General features: G+C 49.0%; 1 protein-coding gene across 1 annotated transcript in view; it reads left to right on the top strand.

Moving 5' to 3' along the window:
* Nucleotides 1-5,491: 5,491 nt before the first annotated feature.
* Nucleotides 5,492-24,131, top strand: part of Spsb4 (splA/ryanodine receptor domain and SOCS box containing 4) — a 67,842-nt gene continuing 49,202 nt past the window's right edge. Inside the window, exons 1-2 of the mRNA XM_046431812.2 lie at nucleotides 5,492-6,010; nucleotides 20,159-21,006. Coding sequence (XP_046287768.1) covers nucleotides 20,313-21,006 — 694 coding nt within the window. The 5' untranslated portion in view covers nucleotides 5,492-6,010; nucleotides 20,159-20,312. The remainder of the gene's footprint in view (nucleotides 6,011-20,158; nucleotides 21,007-24,131) is intronic.

Below are 24,131 nucleotides of genomic sequence, written 5' to 3'. Positions count from 1 at the left end.
AGGTGGGCACAGTGTGGTGATAGCAGTTGCTCTCCACGGCTGACAACAGAATCCCTCCAGGTACTTCATGCAGGTCAGGACTTAGCCAGAAAGATCAAAGAGTTCACAAGATCAGTGAGAGGTGGCAACTGGGCTCTGGACCGAGTTTTCAGGAATACACCTGAAGTTCACTTACTCTGCAGAACCGCCTGGTAAGGGAGCTCCTGCTACCACGGAGATCAGGAAGCTCCTGCCATTGAGCCTCTGCTTCCCCGCACCAGCCAGAGTGGATTCCGAGGCCTGGAAGGTTTCCTTAGGCAGTGTATCCGAGTCTGACCACTGAGCCTGTTCAGTAGAATCCAGAGTCCACCTGCAGCCGGGGGCAAGGGAGCCTGGGAAATGAGGGGGATTCCATACAATTTCCCTTCTCTCTCCCTTTCCCTCCCACCACTCGTCTCTGTTTAATGTTAATATTTTCCTCATGCTCTTCCTCCCTGCTCTGTTCTTAGTTGCTCTCCTTATATCAAAGAAGACATTTGGCATTTGTTTTTTAAGGATTGGCTAGCTTAGGGAAATTGTATGGAAATGGAAGGAGACCCTCATTGTTAAACAAAATTACATATAAGAGGTTGTGAGGGGAAGGGGGGGGGAAACAAGGGAGAGAATTGAACAACAGTAGATGGGGTAGAGAGGGAAGATGGGAGGGGAGGGGAGGGGGGGATAGTAGGGGATAGGAAAGGTAGCAGAATACAACTGTCATTAATATGGCATTATGTAAAAATGTGGATGTGTAACCGATGTGATTCTGCAATTTGTATTTGGGGTAAAAATGGGAGTTCATAACCCACTTGAATCAAATGTATGAAATATGATATGTCATGAGCTTTGTAATGTTTTGAACAACCAATAAAAAAAAAAGAAGAAATGAGGGGGATTCCTTTGTCCGCTTTCACCAAAAACGAATTGTGAAGAGGGTTTTCAAGAGATTTGGGGGAGGCGTGGCTGAATGCTGGGCTTTAGGTGCATTCACAGGAAGTGACTCTGCTTCCTGCCAGGTTCATGAGTCGTTCAGCTGCTCCACATCCCAAAGTGACAAATGACACAGAGGAAGGTTCCATTCGTTCCATGTTAGGGACTGGAATCTGAACCTCCTAGATGTCTGGCAACTTATGCAAGATCATGGCTTGAAGAAACGTTGGCTAAACCATTGGATACGTCGTCTCCTTTCATCTTTACAACCTTATGCAGTCGTTATATCATCTGGATTTATACAAGAGAAAAATGAAGATGATAGAAATTAAAGAGCTAAAAGTCCTGTGACATGTGCCGCCCTACCATGATCTGCCACACACACCCCACCACCTTGTCCCAGTGTGCCAAGGCATTTTGTAACACAACCTCCAGGCCTTTGTCTATGTGCATGTGAGTGTGTGAGTGTGTGTGTGTGTGTGTCCCTAATATCCTGTCCTACACCAAGTGCAATGCTTACTGATGAATTTGGGTGCCTCTGTCACTGAACTCACCTGTCTTTTTCTTTCTTTTTAAATTTTTTTTAATTCGTTATACATGACAATAGAATGCATTTATAGATGGGGTGTGGCATATTTTTCTGATGGTACAGGTTGTAGAATCACACTGTTCATGCGGTCGTATATACGACGAATAAGGTAAAATGTCTGTTTCATTGCAGGCTCTCGGGTGTTTTCCAGATTCTTCCTATGGTGTTGAGACCACCGGGCCTCACTAATTATCTAAAAGGAAAAGGACAATGGAACAGGGGATGAAATGGTTGGGTAATCTGCAGCCCTGACAATATGCCAATCTCCTTTTTGTATACAAGTGATTCTGAGGGAATAGATTGAGTCAGGGATCCCTGGGTTCCCCAGTGAATGATGCGATTACTTTGTATGTAATGATGCAATTACATACAGCTCTTCTTTAGCTGGATTGGAACACTTCATTTTGATGAGTTGACCCAGACTAACTGCGATGAGGAGGACACCCAGACTCACAACTATTCCACTCCAAGCATTAGCATTGATATACCTGGGTGGGCCAGTGGAGGCGCTGTTTCTCATTACATTTCTAGGTCCTAAGTCCTAGAAGCCCCAAAAGAGAGCTAATTCACAAGGCTATGGAAGAAACTGGGAAAATAAGTTGTGTATCTTCATCCACTGAACTGTTATAGAGCCATGAAGATGAATGAGCTACAGTTACCATCCTTAAAGCATAAGTCCTATTGAGTCCAAATAGTCCTATTGGGTCCCTAGAAACCATATCCAGTTAATGTTTTATTTGTAAATTTCAAGAAACAACTAAAACTAAATAAAATAAATTTTTAGGAGACAAACACACACACATATAGAAAAAAATAACACAAGGAAATAATAAGCCATAACAATTCGAATAGTGATTTGTTTCTTTCTTCTTCTTCTTCTTCTTCTTCTTCTGTTTTTTTACTAATTGAGGCCAGAAAAGGAGCACATAGTGTTGGGAATGTTCCAGTTCTTGGGTTGGATGCACAGGTGTTCATCATGTCATAAATAAGCAAATTAAGGGCCACACATGGGTAATATTGACAGTGGGTCAAGAACTAATGATTTATGTTTGACCCAATTCTGACTACTCAATGTCTTCAATGAAAGAAGGAAGGAAAAAGAGGCCATGGAGTCTCCATGCTTGCCTACCTGCCTAACCTGTCTTTCCTTTCTTCTACTTTGTCTTTAGTCATTCACCCCACAAACCTGTATTGGCATTGGGATGAATCAGACATGATCTTACCCTACAGAGGCACCTTTATTGAATTATCATACTGTGCCCCATAAATACATGCAATTAAACTGTTTAAAAAGAGTTACCGTCTAACACAGGAATCTGGCGATTCCCTAAGTGTTTGCTCTGACAGAGGTCAGGTGACACTGTGCTCTACAGCTTAGAGAAGGAGCCCCCACCCCAGCTCCGGCTAGGGAAGAATGCATATTTTTGTGCTTTGAGCTCTTAGCAAGAGGAAATATATACGTGGTTTACAAAGTCTCTAAAGCTGGAAAAGACAGCTTTGCCCTTGTCTTGGAATGGGGGCAAGAAAAGAGACAACAGCGACCATGAGGTTGGGACCATGAGAAAAAAGGGGCTGAGGATGCACTCTGGAGGGCACCATTGTCAAACCTGGTGTGACAGGAAGACTTCCTGGAGGGGGTGACATGTGCACAAGTGGGGAGCTGAAAGGTGCATTGGGGTTTCATGGGAGTCTATACGGGGGGCAAGGTCAGCAGGTGCAAAGGCTCATGTCGGAGAGAGGCAGTGTGGTCACAGAGGGGCTCTGGGGTCCCAGTGTGGCCTGTCCCAGAGCCCAGATGCAGGGAGTTGAAATGCCAAGAGTGAAGGGAGTGGCAGGGGTGGTTTTTCTTTTATGAAGACAGCCCTGACAATAGGGATGGTGGTGCCCGAGCTGGGGAGAGGAACAGAATCTAAGTGCTAAGCACCCTCTGGTCCCTGAATAGCAGGCCGGGCTCCTTGCTATTCAGGGGATGGAAGACTTGAGGGCCTTCAGGAGACTTGAGGGTGCTGTGGAGCCACTCTTTTATGCCCTAGGCATAGTCTCATTTGAAAAGGCCAGCATACTGAACCCATCTGGAGGCCCCAGGGGAGCTAATTTCTCAAATCGTGGCCACTGCCCTTTCCCTGCCTTGTTCTAGAAGCTGCTGTGATGTTCCCCAGCAAGGAGGGGAAATAAAGACCATCCCCCTCCCCATCTGCCAGATTGCAGTAAGATCCAGGCAGAGAAACCATCAGCTCAAAAGTCTTGTTGCTTCTGATCTTTCCTTAAATTTTCTTTTCTTTCTGCCCAGCCACGACCATACCCGACAGTGGCCAGGAGAACAGGTGCCTCAGGAGCTTCCAGGTAGGAGACCCAGGGAAGATATCAATGTGCACTGCTACCTGGATCCTTTCAAATCATTCCCTTAGCAGCTCGTCTGTGAGGGCACAGAGCATCCAGAGACATATCGGATACAGATGCTTGCCCAGCAGGGGGACCACAGTTTCAGGAGGGAGACAGTCATGCAAACCGACAATGATGAAGCAGAATAAGTACGATAACTACTTTATCAACACACCCTGTTTGCCACTCTGCCAGGCTGACTCGGTTCAGGAAGCACCATCCATTCCTCACACTCCTGCAGTAGCTTCCAAGCTGATTTCTGCCATCCACCCATCTCCTCTACTGCTGAGAGATTTTTTCTGGAAGGCAAGGTCAAAAGTCTTGCCTAACTGATCTTGGGGAAAGAACAAACCCTTTGCAAAACCCTAAGCATCCTTCCAGTTCATCTTACCACCTACTCAAGCATCGTCATCTATAGGCTCTGGGCTGTGCTAAGTATCTGTCCAGGCGACTATGCTGTCCCCTTACTTCCAGTGGCTAATTCATGTAGCCATCTCCAATAGGAAGCATTCACAGATTGCCCTTCCCAGTTTAGGAAAGGAACACCAGAGCTCCCATGAAAACATTGCCTTCACGGGGTAGGACTGTCTATACTCCTCTTCCAGGTCGCTGATAAAATCAGCCCTCTCCAATCTAGGCCCTCTGCCAGGTGTTTGGCACGGAGAGGGTTGGGGTCAGCAAATGACTGTGGAATGGACCTGACGTCAATTCTGGGATCACAGGCAGGGCGCCAAGGCCAGGAGCTTTCAATTTGCCCAAGGAAGCAAAGATACCAGAATCAGTGTGGGTCCTTTGCTCTGGCCACGCCCTCTGCCTTATCTTTGAGCTCAAGCTCGAAATGAAGCCGCCCACCATCTGCGCTGGTAGCCAGCTGAGCAGAGATCCATCTCCCAGCGCCTCGGATGGGCTCGGAAGGCGCCGTGAAGCAGGTGCGGGATGAAATTGGACTTTAAAAGATGAGTTGGAGCCTGGTCTCGGAAATAAAGTGTGGACATGTGTGTGTCTACGGAAGGGGCTTATTAAATAATTCTCTTTCCCCGGCAGCTGTTTCCCACGTGCATTGAGTAAAGGCACAGAAGCTGTCTAGTCACTGGGTATCTCCTCCCTCTCAGGGCACCCACCCCGGCGCTCCAGGCGCGCTTGAATGAATGGGGGAGGACCGCGCGCATGAATGAGTGCGTGAGTGAGGGAGTGCGCGGGCAAGCGGGCGGGTGAGTGAATGGCGACCGCGCCGCTTCGGCACAGGGGAGCGGGCGCGGGTTCCACTTCCTTCTCCCGCCAGCTGGTGGCCTCGAGAAGGTGGCGGCGCCGGCAGCGGCTCTAGCTGGGACGGCCGGGGCGCGGGATGGTGGGGGAAGGGGCGTTCCCGGCGGCCGCGCCTTCCGCGGCTATTGGATTAGTGGCCTTCAGGGATGAGCTCAGCCGGATCGGCTTTCAGCTGCAGCCTCCGGGCCGGCCGGGAAGGCGGGGAGCGGGCGGCGGCGGAGGAGGAGGGGGAGGCGGCGGCGGCGGCTGCAGCATCCAGGGCTGGCCGTGGCGGCCGGCGCGCCCCGCGCACAAAGGCGCCCAGCCCCTGGGGAAGGCGATGAGCGCACCACAGCCCGGGCCCGAGCCACCGCTGCAACCAGCGCTGCGTGCGCCCACGAATCTGGGGAAGACGCTGGGCGCGCCGGTGGCCGGCTGCCGAGGTGCGGCCCGTGCGCCCTGAGCGCGGGACTCGCCGCCCTCCAGGTCAGGCGCCAAGCTTCGGAGCGGCTAGAGCGCGGGCCTCCGCGCGCACCTAGGGTCGGCGCAGTAAAGGCGCCTCCCCACTCTGGGCCGGACCTCCGGTGCCCTCTCGCCGCGTCTGAGCGCCAACTTCGCCAAGAACGCTCCCAACTCCAGGCCACCCTGCCGGGCAGAGAGGGCGCTGCTGCCGGGCACCAGTCGCGAGGACGCGCCGCTGGCTCTGGGGAGGAAGCCACCATCTGCGGGGTCACTCGGGCGCCCCTGAGTGGGCGGCAGCGGCAGCAGCAGACTTCTCTCCCGGGATTCCGGGACCTGCCAGCGCTGGGGATTCCTCCGGGGCAGGCGCTCGTCCTCTCTTTTATGGTGAGTATTTTCCATCCCCTGGTGAGGGGCGCGCGGGGGTCGGGAGCTGAAATCCAGCAGCTCTTCATGTGGGCCGGCACTCATCACAGTCAGCGATCTAGATGTCGGTCTTGCTCCTGTCCCCGGGAATTTCTTTCTGCGGATTGTGGCAGTCCAAGGCGGTTGGTATGCGCGCAGCCCTGGAACGTTGGGGGCCCTCCTAGAGCGGTGGGTTCCAAGTCCGCTGCTTCTCGGTGTACTGGAGACAGCACACACACACACACACACACACACACACCCTCCAGAATTACCCTACATGGGTATGGGTCCGATGTCCGTCATTCACTGGCTGGGTGACCTTGGGCAAGGCGTCAGACCTCGCTTTTCTCATCCATAAGATGGGGATGAGAATTGTGCCAGTTTTCGAAGGGTACTGGAGGATCTGTGGGATGGTTTGGAAACCGGTTCCGACACAGGGGAAGCTCTCAATCATACGTTAGCTTGCATTAGTATTAGTTGTGCGAGTCCATGCATGTCATCCAACTTTCCAGAGCTGCTCTCTAGTCTGTGTAATGGGGACAACACTTCCTGGGCGGGCTGAGAGGAGAAATATGTTAGTCCGGGGGATTCGGAGCAGTGAAAGTAAAGCGCCTGGCACCGAGTAGGCACTGGTGAAGTGGTGGCTGTTGTCACGGTTTATTCCTGACGCTGGGACATGGAGGCTGATCGCCTAGCCGGAGAGCTACTTGGGGCCAGTTCCCGGCCTTGCTTGGATACAAACTTGGCTTTGCTTAGGAAGGGAGGGAATGGGGGCTCCGGGAAGGGGAGAGGAGGCCAGAGCCTTGAGAGCGCGGCAAATGTGTCCGCCCTGGTCGCGCTGGACGCGCCAGGAGAGGACACCCAGCCCCAGACCTCTGACTGGCTGGAGAAGCTGGAGGAGTGGCTGCTCCCGCTGCCCCATGGCCAAGCGCGGGCTACTGCCGACAGGAAGGGAGAAGAGGACACTTTGGTACCTCTGTCTTGAGGAGATGGGAAACTCAGGGTTCTGGAGCTGGGCTTGCGTTCAAATTCTGCCTCCACCACCAGCCTGCAGTGTGACCTTGAACAAGTTATCTAACCTCTCCCAGCTCTTTGGCACTCTGCCCTCTTCTGGGATTTGGGGGTGAAGATAGGCATTCCCCTCTCCTTAGGAATCTGAGCCCCCTATCCACCTACTCACTTTCTGTCCACCCCCCCCCCCCAATTTGATGAGCCTAAATCTGGAAAATGTGAAATGACTCAGGGGAAGGCTATTAAAATGATTCAGAATTTGCCCACCCCAGCCCTGTGGGAAGAGATCATAGCATTAGAGATAGTTCATCTTCTCTGTTCCACCTTGGCACCTCTATCCTCCAGCTAAACTCTGCAGCTTCCATCCCTCCGGCTGATGGGAGCTCCCCCAAATCCTTCTCTCAAATCTCTCTCCCCCAGACCTTTATTATTTATTTATTTTTTAGATTAAAGACTGAATTCTTTTTTTTCCTTCATTGTTTTTTGAAAGCTGCAGATAAAATGAGTTTGCAGAAAAACAAAGTGTCAAAAGCATGTCAGGAACATGCTTTACAGAAGGCCACATTCCTCTGAGACAATTACCTTCTGATTCCCTCCTTAAAACTTCCTTAAAATGGTAATAAAATGAATTTAAGCCATCTTGGGGAGGTGTGGGGGGGGGGCGAATGGCAAACAAAATCCAACTTACCAGCCATTTCACTCAAGTATCTCTCCAGTTTGTACTTCTCTTTTATTTTAAGGATGGATTAAATTCAAAGATGTAGAAATAAAATCTGAAAGGAAAAGAAATCACTATAAAGAGTCCAAAGAATTGCCACTCCTATTGCAACAGGCTCATCTCTTCGAATGTGGAGAAGTCTTCAAGTCAACAAGCACATGACCAAAGGCTTGAAGACCACAGACAATTCACACACAGAGAGAGCGAAAGGGAAACGAACTGTAACCTATGACAGGGTGTCCTACCTCACTGAAGAAGAAAAGTGCAGGCTAAAGCTTCATAGCTTTAATGCTTTTATAGTTTTTCCACGTATCAGTTTATCAAATAGTAATAACCATTTTTCAGAAGCATTCTTTTAAATATGTAAACATCCAATTTCTTCCTCACTTTTTGAACCTCCTCAAAGACTTCTTGAGTAAACTCTAGACATTCCCAGGGTCTTCCAGGTTCCCTTGTGTTCCTTTGTCCCCATTGGCCACCCTCTAACCTCCTGGCCTTCTTAGTTTTACTCCAGCACTTCATGGGCTTATTCACTGCTGGTCTCCCTGATAGCATACTTGTCTCCCTAGCTTTTCATGGGACTGGAACCTTCTTATCATTCATGCAAATTTGTCCTTGTGGGGCTTCATTTCTAGCCCAGGCAGTGGCCAGGTCCCAGGCCAGAGCTCTGAGTTTCTAGCTCTTTGGGGAAAGAACCCAGTACAACTCACCATGTCACAGTTAATTTTTTTTAAGCTCTCTGGCCTGTTGTCACAAATCGAGGCTCTTGGAATGTCCATCCCTTCTCTGTTAGTACAGGAACAGGGAGTCTCAGGCAGCAGCACCCCAGCTAGAATGAACCATTCGATGTGGGAATTCTTGAGGGCGGAGAGGCCTAGATCAAGGTCATCAGAAGTCTTCCCAGGTAGTCATTTTTTTAAAAAATGCATAATGTGTGCACTTAACTTATGTGAACATGACTAAACATACTTGGCAAAAAAGATCAATAATAAAAAATTAAAAATTCAGCAACACAGTTTAAATAAAACATGTTTTTTAAATAAGCTAACTGGGTTTTCCTGCTGCTGCTCAGAAATATGGATGTGTTCAGAGGCTGCAGGAAACAGCTATCTGGCTCTGACTTGGGGAAAGAGACTGACACATCCCAAATCATTTATCTTGAACTTTCTGGACCTTCAAAAGACCTTCCTAGGGCAGTGTTGATTGCATGTGATTTTTTTGCTTCACACATTGAGTTTAGAACTTAATCCCCACTTAAAATGCATACTTTAATAGTGAAAAAACTTCTTGGTAAAAATGCAAGCCATACAAGAGGTGTGGAGCAGATATTCCTTCTTCAGACTGGCAAGGATTTAACACAGCCAGATGTAGCAGGTGCAGGGTGTGTGCTAGTCTGGGAGACAAATAGACTGGCTGGGCACTGCCCTGGCATCAAGACTTGCAGCACGTGGTCCAGGAGACATCAGCTAGAATGAGGGCACAGTGAGGTGGAGGAGTGGGACCAAGGGCTGCACACAGGGACAGGGAGAGTGAGGCATGGGAGGGTGGGAAGGCCCAGGGTGCCCAGTGTATGAAAAGAATGTGCCCTGAATGCTCTGAGGCGGGCCCTGAAGAGAGACTGAGCATGGGAGAAATAAGCAAGTGCAGGTCTCAGGGACCCTTGAGTGCCAACCTAAGGGGTAGCTGCTTGGAGGGCAGAAGAGGCAGGTGGTAGGGTTTACCCTCTCAGCAGCATGGTGGGTTGGGAGGCAAAGACCTTCCTAGGGCAGTGCTGATTGAGTGAGGGAGGCCCAGAAAAGAAGATCCACAGCAAAAGCAGGGGTGTGCAGAGGGGAACCTGGGACATGGGAAAGAGAAAGGGCATGGATCAGCCTAGGACTTGTGATTCTGAGGTTCCAGTGGGTCCCCAGATGTCCACCAGCATTAAGACAGTGAGCGTATCCATGGTGGGGGCGGGGGCTTCAGATGGAAAGAGGCCAGATGACTTTACAAGGTGGCCCGAGGAGCATGCTATCTAGGGTGACCAGAAGCTTCTAGTAGGTGAGCCTGGTGCTGAGGGAAGCCACGGCAGGAGCCCCAGTTTGGGAGTCTCTGCAGAGGCCTAGAGATGTAAGTCCTAGGTGAACCTGCACAGAGAGAAGAGGGGCTGTGTCTGAAGATGTGACCTTGGGGGTGCACCCTTTATGGGCAGGCAGGACAGCTGCTGCTCCAAGCTGTGCACCTCTACGTGTTGGTGTGTATAGAGGGAGAGGCCAGAGCAGGGCCAGCGTCACCAACCAGGCTTGAAATGCTGTGAAATTAGGATAAACCAGAGCTCTGCCTTCTCCAGCTCGGCCCAGCTAGCTCTGCAGACACAACCACCTGTTAGCCACATTCTGGGAGAAATGCAAGTCCCAGAGGCCTGGGGCTGCAGCAGCTGCCTCCCAAATGCAGCTTCCCCACCGTGGGTCTCCCTTTCTCCCTCTTTCTATAGCTGGCATCCCAATGTCCCCCAGAGACATGTAGGCTTGATGAGGGACCTTCAGAAACACTAGCAGATCCCTATTATGATCCCCTACATAAACCCTGAGGCTGGAAGAGTTGTGCTTTTCTTTCAAGCATTCTGATTTCAGACAGTTGAGTTGAAGGGCAGAGTTCATCTTGGGAGATAAATAAGAGGTTAGAGGTGAGGATGGTCCTGTTCTCCTAATAGAAAATCTCCCCAGAGGGTCCCATGAAGGAGCATCTTCCTCCTGCCCCTCTTTTCATGCTTTGCCCCAGCCTGAGCCATGCTGGGCCTCACCGAGGCCAGCTGTCCTGGGGCAGCCCTCTGGGTACTGGGGTAGCTGCATGGTGACCAGGCTTGCACGTGGGCTTCACTAGCTCAGAGCTATGTCTCTTTCAAATGACCTTGCAGAGCAGGCTGGCCTGGTCCCCGCCCAGCAAGCCTCCCTCATCCATCCCCTTCTCCTCCCAGGCTGACAGCTGAGCTTCCACCTTGGGGGCCCCTGGCTCAGTCTCGCGTGGGAGGATTCCCATGGAAACCCCAGGAGGAGGGGAGCCCCGGGGAAGCCTCATTGATTCCGCTCCAGGAAGACGTGGCGTGAGTCGGATCCACCTGGAACTGGACAGATGGCTGTCTTTGTGGGTGCTGGGGATGAAAGGGCTGCCCAGCCGGTCAGAGTGTGAACTCCCTGTGTGTGTGTGTGTGTGTGTGTGTGTGTGATGGGGAGAGGGAATGGACACCTGTGAATAAAACCTTGGAGGTTCCTAAGTGTGTTCACTGATGGTGGGTTCATTCTGAGTGAGCATCTTTTAATAAAACAAACCCTCTATTTAATATCTGTATCAAGAAAATCTTAAAAACTTTCAGGCGGAACCAGGCCCAGGAAGACATTCTTGGCACCACTGTAAACAGGTGCAAATTGAGGAAGAAAGGCATGACATGAATGGTGTGAGCTCTTGTAGCTCTGCTTTCCAAGTTCTTTGCAGGTGATTTTTCAAGGCAGTGTGTCGCTTTTATTCCTCTGTTCACACCGTGCGTCCCTAGACGTTCACCCACCGTTTTCTCTAAATCATGTGGATGGAGTCCTGGGGACTCTGATAAGGGAAATCCAGCCTCTGTCTTGAAGTTGTCCCCAGCCTGGCCCCTTGCCATAACTGTTGTGGTGGGAACAATCCCAGCAGCTCTGAGAGAAGGGGGGTGGGGCTCCCCTGAGGTGGCCGTGCCCAGGCCCAATGGAATTGCACAGATGTGTGCCTGGGGGAGGGGAAGGGCCAGTGGCAGTAGCAAGTTAGGGAACTGCAGGGAGCTTAAAGGGATAGAGGACAGAGATTCACTGAGGGAGATGGTTTGGGGAAGCATCATGGGACATTCTGGGAGGGTTAGGGCTAGGAGTCGACCAAGGCAAGCCCTCCGAGGGCTGGAGGCAGGGAGCAGGATTAGATGGCCTGTCGCCTTTACAAGTGTGGTGACATGTATTTGAAAGGAATGTGCATCTGCTGAGGGGATTCCGGGCGCTCAGGGCCTCCTTTCTCTTTGCAGTCTTTGCCATTATTCACACCTGTCACCAGGCCTCTCCCCTTTGTGGGCTGTCCCTAGAGGAAAATGATTGGTTCTCCTGCTCTTGTGCAGTGGCGGATCCCCAGGGGGGCTATCATGACTGTGGTTAAAGGAAGCTAGGAAGCCTGCCTTTGCCCCTGCCCCATCAAATCCAAAGCCTGAGGCCACACTGAGAGAGGCCATGTCACCCAGCCATCGCCAGTGCCTGCAGCAGACATGTCTCCCTGCAGACCCCCTGCCCGATGAGCCCACCCAGACACTCCTGGGCCTCTAAAGACAGAGAGTCACGATTTTCAAAGCACCGAGGCTTCTTAAACAGCATGCCATAGCTGCGCCCTGACACCTCACTTCCCTGTGACAGTAACACCGCCAGGGCCCTGGGAAGGGCACTGAGCAATCTGAGTTTTGTTTTCTTGCTCAGCCATGATTACAGCCCCAGAGTGGACCCTTCAGGATAATGTCATTAAGCGTCCCCATCCGAGCATGGCAGAAGACATTAAGTTTGGTCTGGGGGAGTGTGGGGGAGGCCCCCTCTGGCAATTCGGAGATGGTGTTTTTCCCATAAGGAAGTTACATTCTGTTGTAGGTCCTGTGTGCCTGGCCCTGTGCCACGTGCTGTGTCCCCAGCTCTCAGGTGCACAGTTCCTGGTACATAGCAGGTACCCACTAAGTGTTTGTTGAGTGAAAAAATGAAGGTTACAAGCAGGGAAGGTGCACAGAAATGTCTAGCAATGGGACGGACTGGATCCAGCCCAGAGGCAGCTGCTCAGAGAGGGTGACTATGTGCAGAGTCAGGCTCTGTGTTCCCCTCTCCTAACTCCAGCCCTGGACCTTTCACTGCTCTGTCCTTGGAAAGGAGCCTAGAGTGAGCCCTTCCTGCGCCTGGCACCTTCTCTCCACCACCCTTATGTGCGTGCTCTGCCTGGTTTTGCACACTTCCTGGGCACAGATGTGCAGGTAAAACCTTCCTCTCCTCAGAAATACCCTCCAGGGAGGAAAAAAGCAGGGCCAGAAAGACATGTCTCCCGACTGGCCTGGGGCACACAGAGGTCTGAGCAGGCTGCTGGATGCCCAGTGGATCAGGGCAGGCTTCTTGGAGGGAGGGGGAACTCGCCCTCATGAACTGACCACCTCCCAGGGGCTCTGTCTCCACAAACCCCCTCACACGGAGAGTTCTGGACACTCATTAAGGAAATCAGTCGAAATCAGTCTGCGGCAGATTGCCTGTCCGTGGCGAAATGTCGACAGGGCTCTCACCTTTTGCTGGGTCTCCTGGCTGCCCCGCCCTCTACCAGGTAAATGCTGGTGACAGCCTCCATCCTTGCAAAAGCAGGCAAAGCAGCACTTTCCTGATGCGTCTCAGGGGTGAAGTCTTTGCCCAGGACCCCATAAACAGGCAGGGAGCCCAGCCCTGGGAGGTCTCCTGTGCTTCATTATATGGTCTGCTTCTGGTCCTCCTGAATGAATGACTCGCCATCAGAGGACATGCACACTGCTCTGGACCCTGCATTGGGGGAGCATCAAGGGGACAGTCTTATATATGCCTCCAAAGCTGTCATGGTGTGCTCATCAACAAAGTGTGTGGTAGGGGGAGCTGGTGACCACTCGGAGCTGGGGACAGTGGGCACCACGCAGGGGGCACTGTTCTAAACAGTGTGGAGGAAGATGTGAGAGTGACAGTGTTGTCCATCAAGTCATCCTCCATCCTGCTACTGAGTGGCTGTGTGACCCCAGACAGATCACGCAACCTCTCTGAGGCTGCTTCCTCTTTTGAATGAAGAAGCTGTGATCCCTGGATGCCTGCCTCACAGGACATGTGAACTTGGCAGCCCCCCCCCCCCCCGCCCCCAGAGGAAGAGCTGACATTTGAGGTTGGTGATGGAGAGAGTGGAAAGGAGTGGAAGCAGAGGGGATTGAGTTTGGCTGCCCAGGATGGGATCAGCTCTCCTTTCAGCCACATGACGTTGGTCAGGCTGCTTCTCTTCAGAACCTCAGGTTCTGGGTCTGTTATTATGGGAATAGAAGGCATCTTTCAGTGAATTACCAAACAGGGCTCGCAGACGGCAGCCCCCTCACCTCCCTGCTGACATCCTGAACAAACTTACGGTGTTTCTGGGTGCATGCTGGTCCAGCAGGGGCTCCCCACTATGCAGCCTGCACTTCAGGCACGGGATCCTGCTTTGTCCCCAAAACCTGGCTGAGGCTTGAGGGCTGGGCAAAGTCAGGGTGAGGTTCTGTGGGGAGCAGAGGAAAGCCAGTTGTCTTTTTAGACTGTTCTGGGGCTTCCAGTTTTCCTACAGACACACCTGGTCCCCAATTCCACATGGCCCTTTGAGTTAAATACCCTGTCCTTTGTCCTATTCCTTCTGCCACCTCCTTCTCCTTTCTCCTCCAGTAATGGCAGCAGGGGACACACTGTTCTGCACCTTGTTTGTTCAACTTAATCTCTTGAACCTTTTGTATCAGTACATTATTTTCTTCAGCATAGCATCTATTACATGGATTCATCATTTTCTTTTAGTTTATCTCCTGTTTCCCATCCCCCCCAATATTTTGCTATTATAAACAATGTTGTATATGCATGCCGTATGTGAAATGTAATTTTGCACCTTTGAGAACATATACGAGTAAATGAGGGAAGTAGAATTGTAAGTTCGAAAGGTACATGCATATGTGCATTTGCAATTTTAAAGATGGTGCTTATTTGACAGCCACTGAGATGCACCAGTTAACATTCACTTTTTTTTTTGGTACTGGTGATTGAACCCAGAGGCACTTAGCCACTGAGCCACAACTCTATAGCCTCTTTTATTTTGAGACAGGGTCTCACTAAGTTGTTTGAGGCCTCGCTAAATTGCTGAGGCTGACTTTGAACTTGTGATCCTCCTGCCTCAGCCTCCAGAGTTGCTGGGATTATAGGCGTGCACCACCATGTGTGGCAGTATTCACTTTTGCAACATATGAACCTGCCTTCTTTTCCACAGCTCCTCCACTGTGTGATGATACAAAAATGACATTTCATTGTAGTTCAACTTGTTTCTTGCCTATGATGCTTTTCATAGAGCCTCTTTCAAGGGAGCGTTGATCTCTCCTTTTGGGTGCACTGTTTGTTGACATCTTCTCATATTTCATAGTTGGGATGGTCTGTTCCTACTCATTTGTAGGAATTTGTTACATATTTGTTGATAACTTGTCTAACAAATATTCCTCTTGCTAATCGCAAAGCCTAATTTCTTTTGTGAGTGCTTTTTGCTCTGTGAGTTTGTTATTCCCTATTTTTCTTATTTTGCATATTCATGCCTTCTCGGGGGGCCCCCCTTTTAAAATTATTAGATTAGCTGGGTGCAGTGGCTCACGCCTGTAATCCCAGCTGCTCTGGAGACTGAGGCAGGAGCATGGCAAGTTCAAAGCCAGCCTCAGCAGCTCAGCAAGACCCTGTTTCTAAATAAAAATATAAAAAAGGGCTGGGGATGTGACTCAATGGTTAAGCACCCCTGGTTAATCCCTGGTACAAAATAATAATAATAATAATAATAATAAGATTAAGTGGTTTGTAAGCTTTTATTTTTAAATTTAGTCATTGCACTCATGCATTTAAAGTACATTTAGTAATATTTGAACATGTTAATCTTTTGAGATGAATTAATCTGAATAAAGGCCCACAATAACAATTTTTAAAAGAAAATTCACAAATATTTTATAGACAGAAAAATGAAATAAAATTCAACCAAATACTAAATGTGTACATTAGATTAATGACTAATGAGGCAAGAGGTGGGTGAATTTTAGTTTTCAACATCTTTTTGATATGTCTTAAAATTGAGAAATTGATTATTTTTTTAATTAATAGTTTTGGGTTGGTTTTTTTTTTTTAGAATAATTTTAGATTTTGGGAAAAGTAAAACAAAGCACTTCACCTAGCATGCACGAGGCCCTGGGTTCAATCCCCAGCACTGCAAAAAGTGAAACCAATAAACAAACCAAAACCAATAGTGCAGACATGTTTTATATACTCTCTGCTTATACCCACAATGTTTTCCCTATAATGAACCTTTTACATTAGTGGTGCACATTATCAGAACTAATGAACCAATACTGCACATTGTTACTAACTAAAGTCCATACTGTATTCAGATTTCCTTCATTTTTTTTACCCAGAGTTCTGTTGCTGTTCCAGGATCCCATCCAGGATATCACGTTATGTGTGGTTCTTATTGGTCATCTTGGGCTTCTCTGGCTGTAACATTTTCTCAGGCCTTCCATGTTCTTAATGACCTTGATGGTTTGGAGGGGCACTGGTCAGGTACCTTGTTGGACTCCCTCCAGCTGGAATTTGTTCAATGTTATTCTCATGATTGGACTACAGGGAAGGAAGTGCACACAGGTGAAGTGACGTTTCATTATCTCACACTCAGGGGACGTGTTATTAAACATGACAGATTAACAGTAATAATATAATGGTTAATAAGAGCAGATAATATGGCAGGTTAGGCTGGATGAGATGGTTTATATGTTTTATTGGTTTGTTTTTGTTATTGTGTGGCATTTCCCCCATCCCCCCCCAAAAAAAAAAAAAAAGAAAACAGCTCTTGGGTTTTTGATTAGTTCCATTACTTCTCCATTTCATTATGTTTAATTCATATATTTTCATTGTTAAAAATTTATTAACATTGGGTATTCCAGCAATGATTTCCTCTGGGTGCTGCTTACAAGCATCCCCTGGGTTCTAAGGGGTGGAATGTTTCCTTATTGCTCTTTTCCAGCTATTCTGCAATTTTACATGGATTTTTTTCCCCGAGTTGTTCAAAGAGATTTTTAAAAAATGTGCAAGTGATAGGGTTTTGTGATTCATAATTTTGTGATTTGTTTCTACATTTTCTGTTATCAGACAGTATTACTTTTGCTTTTGGATAGGGTTTTATTTGTGGCCTAACATGTGGGAAATGTTTTCTATGGTTCCAGGAACACCTGAAAGAACATGCCTCCTTTGGTTTCAAGGTATAGCATTGGATATGCACATCAATTAGATCTGTCTTATTAATTATGCAAGTTTGGCTTTTTTATGTCTTTACTTAATTTGATCTATTGATCTGTCATGAGTAGAAGAGGGGAATTAAAATTACCTACCTCTAATGTGTTTCTGAGTTCCCTCCCCTATGTTTCCTCTAGTTTTTGCTCTGAATTTTGGTGCTATTATTTGGTGTGTTATATCTTCAACAACAGATCATATTCTTCATCTAAAATACAATAAAAGTTGGGTGCAGTGGCCCACACCTGTAATTCCAGCAGCTCAGGAGGCTGAGGCAGGAGGGTTCACAAGTTCAAGTCCAGACACAGCAACTTAGCAAGGCCCTAAGCAACTTAGTGAGACCCTGTCTCAAAATAAAAAATACAAAGGACTGAGTATGTGGCTCAGTGGTTAAGTGTCCCTGGATTCAATCCCTGGTACAAAACAAACAAAAGAAAAAATACATTAAAGTGTAATATAAAAAAGAATGTTAAATATGATACAATAAAATCTAATAAAGAATACTAACGTATTCTTCTTTGTCTCATTTTAAATCTTTTTCCCTGAAATCAGCTTTACCTGCATAATATAGTTATGTACAGTTCCTTCTTATTTTGAGTTTACGCTTTCCTTTTATATATTTCTCTTCCTTTATTTTCACAGTTGTTGAATCTCTTTGCTTTGGGGATGTCTCTTGCATGTAGCATGTGGTTGGGTTTTTTGTCTTATTTCCCAATTTTAGGATCTTTTCTTCTAGTAGTTTCTATGGGCATACACTGACATAATTATTACCTTGGTCTTAGTTTTATTACCACATTTTATGTCTCTATGTCTTTTTTGCTTCAGTTGCTTCATAAAACAAAATCTTTGAGTACATGGTCTATTTGGTTTTGTGTTGTGTTCCTTCTGACAGTTTGGAAGGTTTGTATTTTATTTTTACTTCTGGAGGTTATTCTTATAATAACTATATAAAATGGATTTAATGTTTTGTTTAGACTGTTCCAGTTGTCTCCCTCCTAAAATAAGCAACTACAAAATTAGCTTGCAAATTTGGTTACAATTTATATCTGCTTTGTGACAGCATTTTTTTATGATGAGTGGTATTGACTGGCCATTTTTTTCCCCTGTTCTTTTAACTCCTTTATTTCTCTAATAGCTTCTTTAACTGTATCCTGTACTGGTTCTTCCTTGAAAGAGGAACAAGCATTTTGGAAACAATCTAAGAATTAGCTTAGGAAGGCAGGATTACTCTCTGATTCACAGAAACTTTGTTCCCAGGATTGTTACAGTGACTTCTTTAAGTCTTTGCAGAGGTCTGTGGCTGTGGTTTCTTCCAGTTCAGAACCCTCCTCCAACCACCTCACCAACACACGGATTCCTGCAAAGATGGCAGGTTGGTGGTTTCCTCCACCAGTCCTGCCCCTCATCATCCCCTAAAACGTCAGAGGCAGGGGCCCCTGCCAGACTGTTCCTGCTGCTCCTGGAACCCTTGGTTTTCTCCTTCAGGAATATCAGCTGCTGGGTAGCTCTGCCAACTCTCCAGCCACAGGTGTCGTTCTCAAGGTGTTACCTCCCCCCATTTTGGATCTTCACTGCTTTGGACAGCCCTTGACCGCTTTTGACAGCTCTTCCCTTTAAACTGTGGTTGGGATTACAAATGTGTTTTAGTTTTGCTGAAGAGGGAGTTTGCATTTCTGTTTTTATTTCTTCTTCATTTTGGGTGCTTTCAGATATGAAAATGAGTAACTTTCTTCCGCCGTCTTAAAACTGTCTAGTGCTCCACATTTCCACATGCTCTGCTATTCTTCAGGTCAAACATTAGCCAAAACTCTCTGAATAGGGTCAACATCAGCTGAAGCTGAGGTCTAACAACAGAATGGAAAGAAAATGGGAGTCGAGAATAAAATGAGGGTTAAAAAAAAAAAAAAAAGCCCAGGGGATCCCTGTCCGTGCTGTGTGGTTTCAGATTTCTTCCCTTCCCCACCTGGACTTTGGCTGAGGTGTGCCACTGTTAGGGTGGGAGGGCATGAAAAACATCCCTATCTCCTTATCTTTCTTAGGGAAATTGTTCCAAGCCCATCAGCTCTCAGATCAGGGAGGGGAGGGCACATGCCTCTGGTCTGCAAGGCTCAGCTCTCCTCTCCCAACACCCAGGGCCTGTCCAAGCAGCCCAAGCAGCCTGGGTTCTAGCTGGTCTTCTAGTGGTCGATTTCTCCTCCTTGAAAACCAGAATCTTGCATGGGGGAATGCAAATAGGGGGTAAAGGCTGTTAACAGGGTTTATAAACGAAAGAAAGTACTGGCACATCCAAGGGAAAAGGGTCCACGCAGGATGCCCAGAGAATAGAGCCAGAGGAGAAACACCACAGAGGTCCAGAGTGGCCCTTTATAATATTGTCTCTCAGATTCCTAGACCACCTGGAGGGAGGTATTTTATCCCCATTTTACAGATGAGGAACCTAGAGTCTGAGAGAGGCTTAGAAACACAAAACTAACATGGAGAGGAAAGATTTGGGTGCAGTCTGTCTGGCTCTAGAGCTCGGACACCAGCTCTTGTACACTACCCACTTTGTCCCCACTGGTCTTCCCATGGAGATGGCACCTGATCCTCAGAGGGGTGCCTCCTGCTCTTGTCCCTGAGTGATCCTGTGGATTCTGGTTCTGTTGTTTTGCTTCTCACGCCTGGCTATATTTTAGGATGCTTTTTTGTGTGTGTTGGGGAGGGTACCCACCAATTGTTCTATCACCAAAGCATGTTCCCAGCCTTTTTTACTTATGAGACAGGGTCTTGCTAAGTTACCAAGGGTGACCTCAAACTTGTGATCCTGCCTCAGCCTCTGGAGTAACTTCGATCACCACCCGGGGCTTTTAGGATGCTTTTTAAGCTCCCTAGGGCAGCCAGGGCTGGGAACTCATGGACCACACCCTAAATATCTATGGCCCCAGCTTCTCTGGGTTCAGCCCTTATTTCTAAAATGATTACTTATGATTGCTCTAATGCAGAACACAGATTCTGAAATCAGGTGACCTTGGCTTGAATATTGGCTCTTTCACTTATTAGTAGTGGACTTTGGCTAATTATTTATCCTATGTCTGGAATAATAACCCATGTATTATTAATAATAACCTATGTGTCTTACAGTGAGGTCTTAAGGATTAAATGAGCTAATATCTAAATCATTTACAACAGTGTCTGGCATATGGCAGGTGCTCGATAAATGCCAGATATGAATATATTAATTATCATTATTACTATGCATGCACAAGGGCTCAGCCAAGGCATGGGCATAAATGAAATAGTAACTGGCTGTTGATGCTGCTGTTATAACCCGTGCCCTTTGCTTCTTTCTAGGAGCTTGGGCCCCTGCCGCAGCCCAGTGGAGGCTGTGGAGGTCTGCGGTCCGGAAACCGGGTTCCCAGCCCCGTGGTCTGTCCCTGGCTACGGGGAGTGGAGGCTCCCACGAGGTAGCAGTGGCCTGCAGTGGCCCCCCTCCCCACAGTGAGCCATGGGCCAGAAGCTCTCCGGGAGCCTCAAGTCGGTGGAGGTGCGGGAGCCTGCGCTGCGACCCGCCAAGCGCGAGCTGCAAGGTGCAGAGCCTGGGCGGCCCGCCCGGCTGGACCAGCTGTTGGACATGCCCGCGGCCGCGCTGGCGGTGCAGCTGCGGCACGCGTGGAACCCCGAGGACCGCTCCCTCAACGTCTTCGTCAAGGAGGACGATCGGCTCACCTTCCACCGGCACCCGGTGGCGCAGAGCACGGACGGCATCCGCGGCAAGGTGGGCCACGCGCGCGGCCTGCACGCCTGGCAGATCCACTGGCCCGCGCGACAGCGGGGCACCCACGCGGTGGTGGGCGTGGCCACGGCGCGAGCCCCGCTGCACTCGGTGGGCTACACGGCGCTGGTGGGCAGTGACGCCGAGTCGTGGGGCTGGGACCTGGGCCGCAGCCGCCTCTACCACGACGGCAAGAACCGGCCGGGTGTCGCCTACCCGGCCTTCCTAGGACCGGACGAGGCCTTCGCGCTGCCCGACTCGCTGCTGGTGGTGCTGGACATGGATGAAGGCACGCTCAGCTTCATCGTGGACGGCCAGTACCTGGGCGTGGCCTTCCGAGGCCTCAAGGGCAAGAAGTTGTACCCGGTGGTGAGTGCCGTATGGGGCCACTGCGAAGTCACCATGCGCTATATCAATGGCCTTGACCGTAAGTGTGCTCGGTGAGGTGCACGGGGTTCAGAGATTGCCTGTCGGTGGTCGGGGAGTTGGGGAAGGAGGCCGGAGGCAGAGCCAGTGCAGCAGCCGCTGGGATGATCCTGCCATTCAGGGGCGGTGGTTAGCCATGGGTTTGAATCCTGACCTTTTTGCAGGCTTGGTGGCTTGGGCTGTGCCTCATTTTCCCATTTGCGGAATGGTGGTGGGAGCAATCTAGCTCAGGGTTGTGGTGAGGATCAAACACGATGCTGTGTGTGCTTAGCACAGTGACTTTGCGTGGAGATGTTCATTACCCATCCTTCTGGCTGTACAAGGGGTACCCAGAACAATCCATGCTAGTTATAGCAGGAGGAAGGTAACAGGAAGACCTTCCCTGGGCTGAAATGCCATGCACCCCAGTTACTGATAAGCCACGGTAGCATCAGTCATGTATTGACCACTTGCTGTATGCAGGGGCTGAACCCCCAAATTCAGCTCTTACTGGTGAACTGTTAAAGGAGTAACTGTCTCTCATCCCCCAGTTGACGATTTCCCCATAGGAATGGAAACTCAATGTTGTCACATCTTTGGATTTTTCCAAAAGAACCCAGAAATCTAGATTGTGTGAACTGTCCAATTTAAAAATTGTGTGATTTTTAAAGTTAGCAGCTACTGGAAACTTTACCAGCTAGCTTGGGGAGGCAGGGTGGCCTCTGGACAGAGGCCCCAGGAGGGCATATGTCCCCAGTTGAATCTAGGCTGAGCTGGGCCAGGAGTCAGGCACTGATGGCTGCTTATTCCACACACCAGCCTACCAGCTGGTACGCTCAGCTGTCTGGTATGATTGGTGGTGTTCTTGCTCATATTTTATTTTTGTGGTTGTTGCACTAAGAGTGTCATGGAATGGCAAAGCATTACTCCATTTTGTTTTACTGGATAAACCTTGGAGTAGAAGAGTACATCTTGAGAAGGGCAGAATTAGTCTTAATGGAAAGTGTCTGGGGTCCTCTTAAGACAGGGTGACCAGGCAAACCCCAGAGGTGAGCAAACCAACAGCAACAACAAACACCGTTTAGTGGAATGGGAAATTTTACTTGCTGGAATTAGTCACTGGACCAGAAGGGTGGCCCGGGTATACCAATGTTCTGGAGTCTGATGTTCTTTATTTCCACCTGTATGTCTCCCCAACACTTAGTGGTTTTGTCTTTGGTGACTCCACCTAACTCCATAAACTTCACTGTACTCATCTGTAAAAATGGGACAGTACTGGGCCACTCCCTTAGCTGTGGTGACATCATATATGTTGGCACCAATAATATGGTAGTCAGGATTAAAGGCCTGATAGGCAGTGGGAGCTACCAAAGCCAAAGGTGAGACCCCTAGATGGGCTTCCTCTTGGTGGTTAATTCACACCATTCAGACCATGGCTTGGCCTTCAGATATGAAGCTGAGATGTGAGGAGGGCGGCCACCAGTGGTTCCCTCCTGGATGTTAGGGTCAGAGGCAGTCTCCTCCTAGACACACGATCAGGGAGGCTGGGTATGGAGGGACAGTTGTGTTTGGGCATTTTTAAGCTTAGGTCCTTGCAATAGTTGGAGAAGCTCAGTGGGACTAAAACTTGGAGCTTTTCAACTTCCTCTCCCCTGGCCTTGATTTTTCAGTTTGGCAGAATCTGGAGGACCGGTCCAGGAGGCCAGGGAGGCCAGGGTGTCATCTGTAACAAACCTGGCATTTCCCATTTAGTGAGGAGGGTTGGCATGTCTGGTGTGGCGCTAGCCTGTTCTGCAGGCAGGATACTGTTTTCAGCCTTGGGCGAGACATGATGCAGAAAGGGTCAGCTCAGCATGGGCCCAGCCCTGACCACAGAGTGGCCAGAGGACAGGCTGCAATGGAGTCCCAGGAGTGGGGTAGTGATTGGGAAGGTGCTGTGAGTCCCTGTAGTGAATGACTGGGGCCGAAGTCCACCATGGATCTCTAGGGACTGGGAATAGTTTGGCTCTGGGCAGGGAAGGAGACCCAAAGTGGGGACCTGTGGATAGGGAGAATTCTGAGCCAGTGTTAGTTGGGGACATGGTGGCTGGTCCCCAGATAGCCCTGACTAGGAAGTGGGGGATCAGGGTCAGAGACATGCTCTGGAGAAAGAAGACAGGGATGTTCCCTGGGGTTCCTTCCCCCCAGGATTATAGTGGAAGAGAGAGCTCTGCTGGGGGGAAGAGGAGCAGCCCCCGAAGGCCTGGGCTAGACTGAAGCAGCACTCAGCAGGAGGCTCTCAGCAATCCTGACCTCCTCTCTCAAACTTCAGTGTTCTCCTTTGCAAAATGGGGATGATAAAAATTCACTAGCAGGGAGACTGAGGCAGGAGGACCACCGAGTTGATGCCAGAGTAACTTAAGAAGACCCTATCTCGAAATAAAATACGAAGAGCTGGGGATGTGGCGTCCAGAGGTAGAGCACTTGTCTAGCATGTGCAAGGCCCTGAGTTCTATCACTAGTACCTCAAAACAAAACAAAACAAAAATAAAACCTCACCAGCACAGAGCAGACTCTCAGCAATTGGGGCCCACTGCTTCAGTTAACTAGGTGAGCTGGGTAGGTCCTGGGGTTCATCTATGGAATCAGATGGAAGTGGTTTTCAGAGAGGCTTCTCCTCTAATGAGACGGAAGTCAGTTAATGGATATCACTTTTAATTTCTGAATTTTTTTGTGACTGTAAAAGCAAGGCTTAGAAAGGCCTTAACCGCAGTGAACTCGGAAGCACGTGTTTGCTGGGACGGGAGCTCCTGGCGATGCTATTTCCTCTTGCAAACAAGATGCGATTTCATATTGCAAACACATAATGTCTGTTGTCAATTTTGCAAGTGAAATTGTTCTTTTGCTGCAGCGTGGAGTGAAATGGGGCCCCGCATCTGGGAGTTTATTGCAAAGAGCTGCAGGATGCCCAGGGGCTCTGGCATCCCAGTGAGCTGAGAAGCATGGTACCTAGACCAGGCAAATGGGAAGCTGTCCCAGATTGTCAAGGACCCAAATAATAATAATAATAATAATGGCAATAAGAACACCAGCTAACACTTATGCAGTGCTCAGCCTGTGCTGGGCTCTATTCTGAGCACTTCACACATTTTAACTCATTGGATCATT

Source organism: Marmota monax, unplaced genomic scaffold (genome assembly GCF_021218885.2).
Source record: "Marmota monax isolate L192 unplaced genomic scaffold, Marmota_monax_Labrador192_F-V1.1 WCK01_AAM20220418_F8-fsc00022, whole genome shotgun sequence".
NCBI lineage: Eukaryota > Metazoa > Chordata > Mammalia > Rodentia > Sciuridae > Marmota > Marmota monax.
This window is presented reverse-complemented; position numbering and strand designations above follow the sequence as displayed.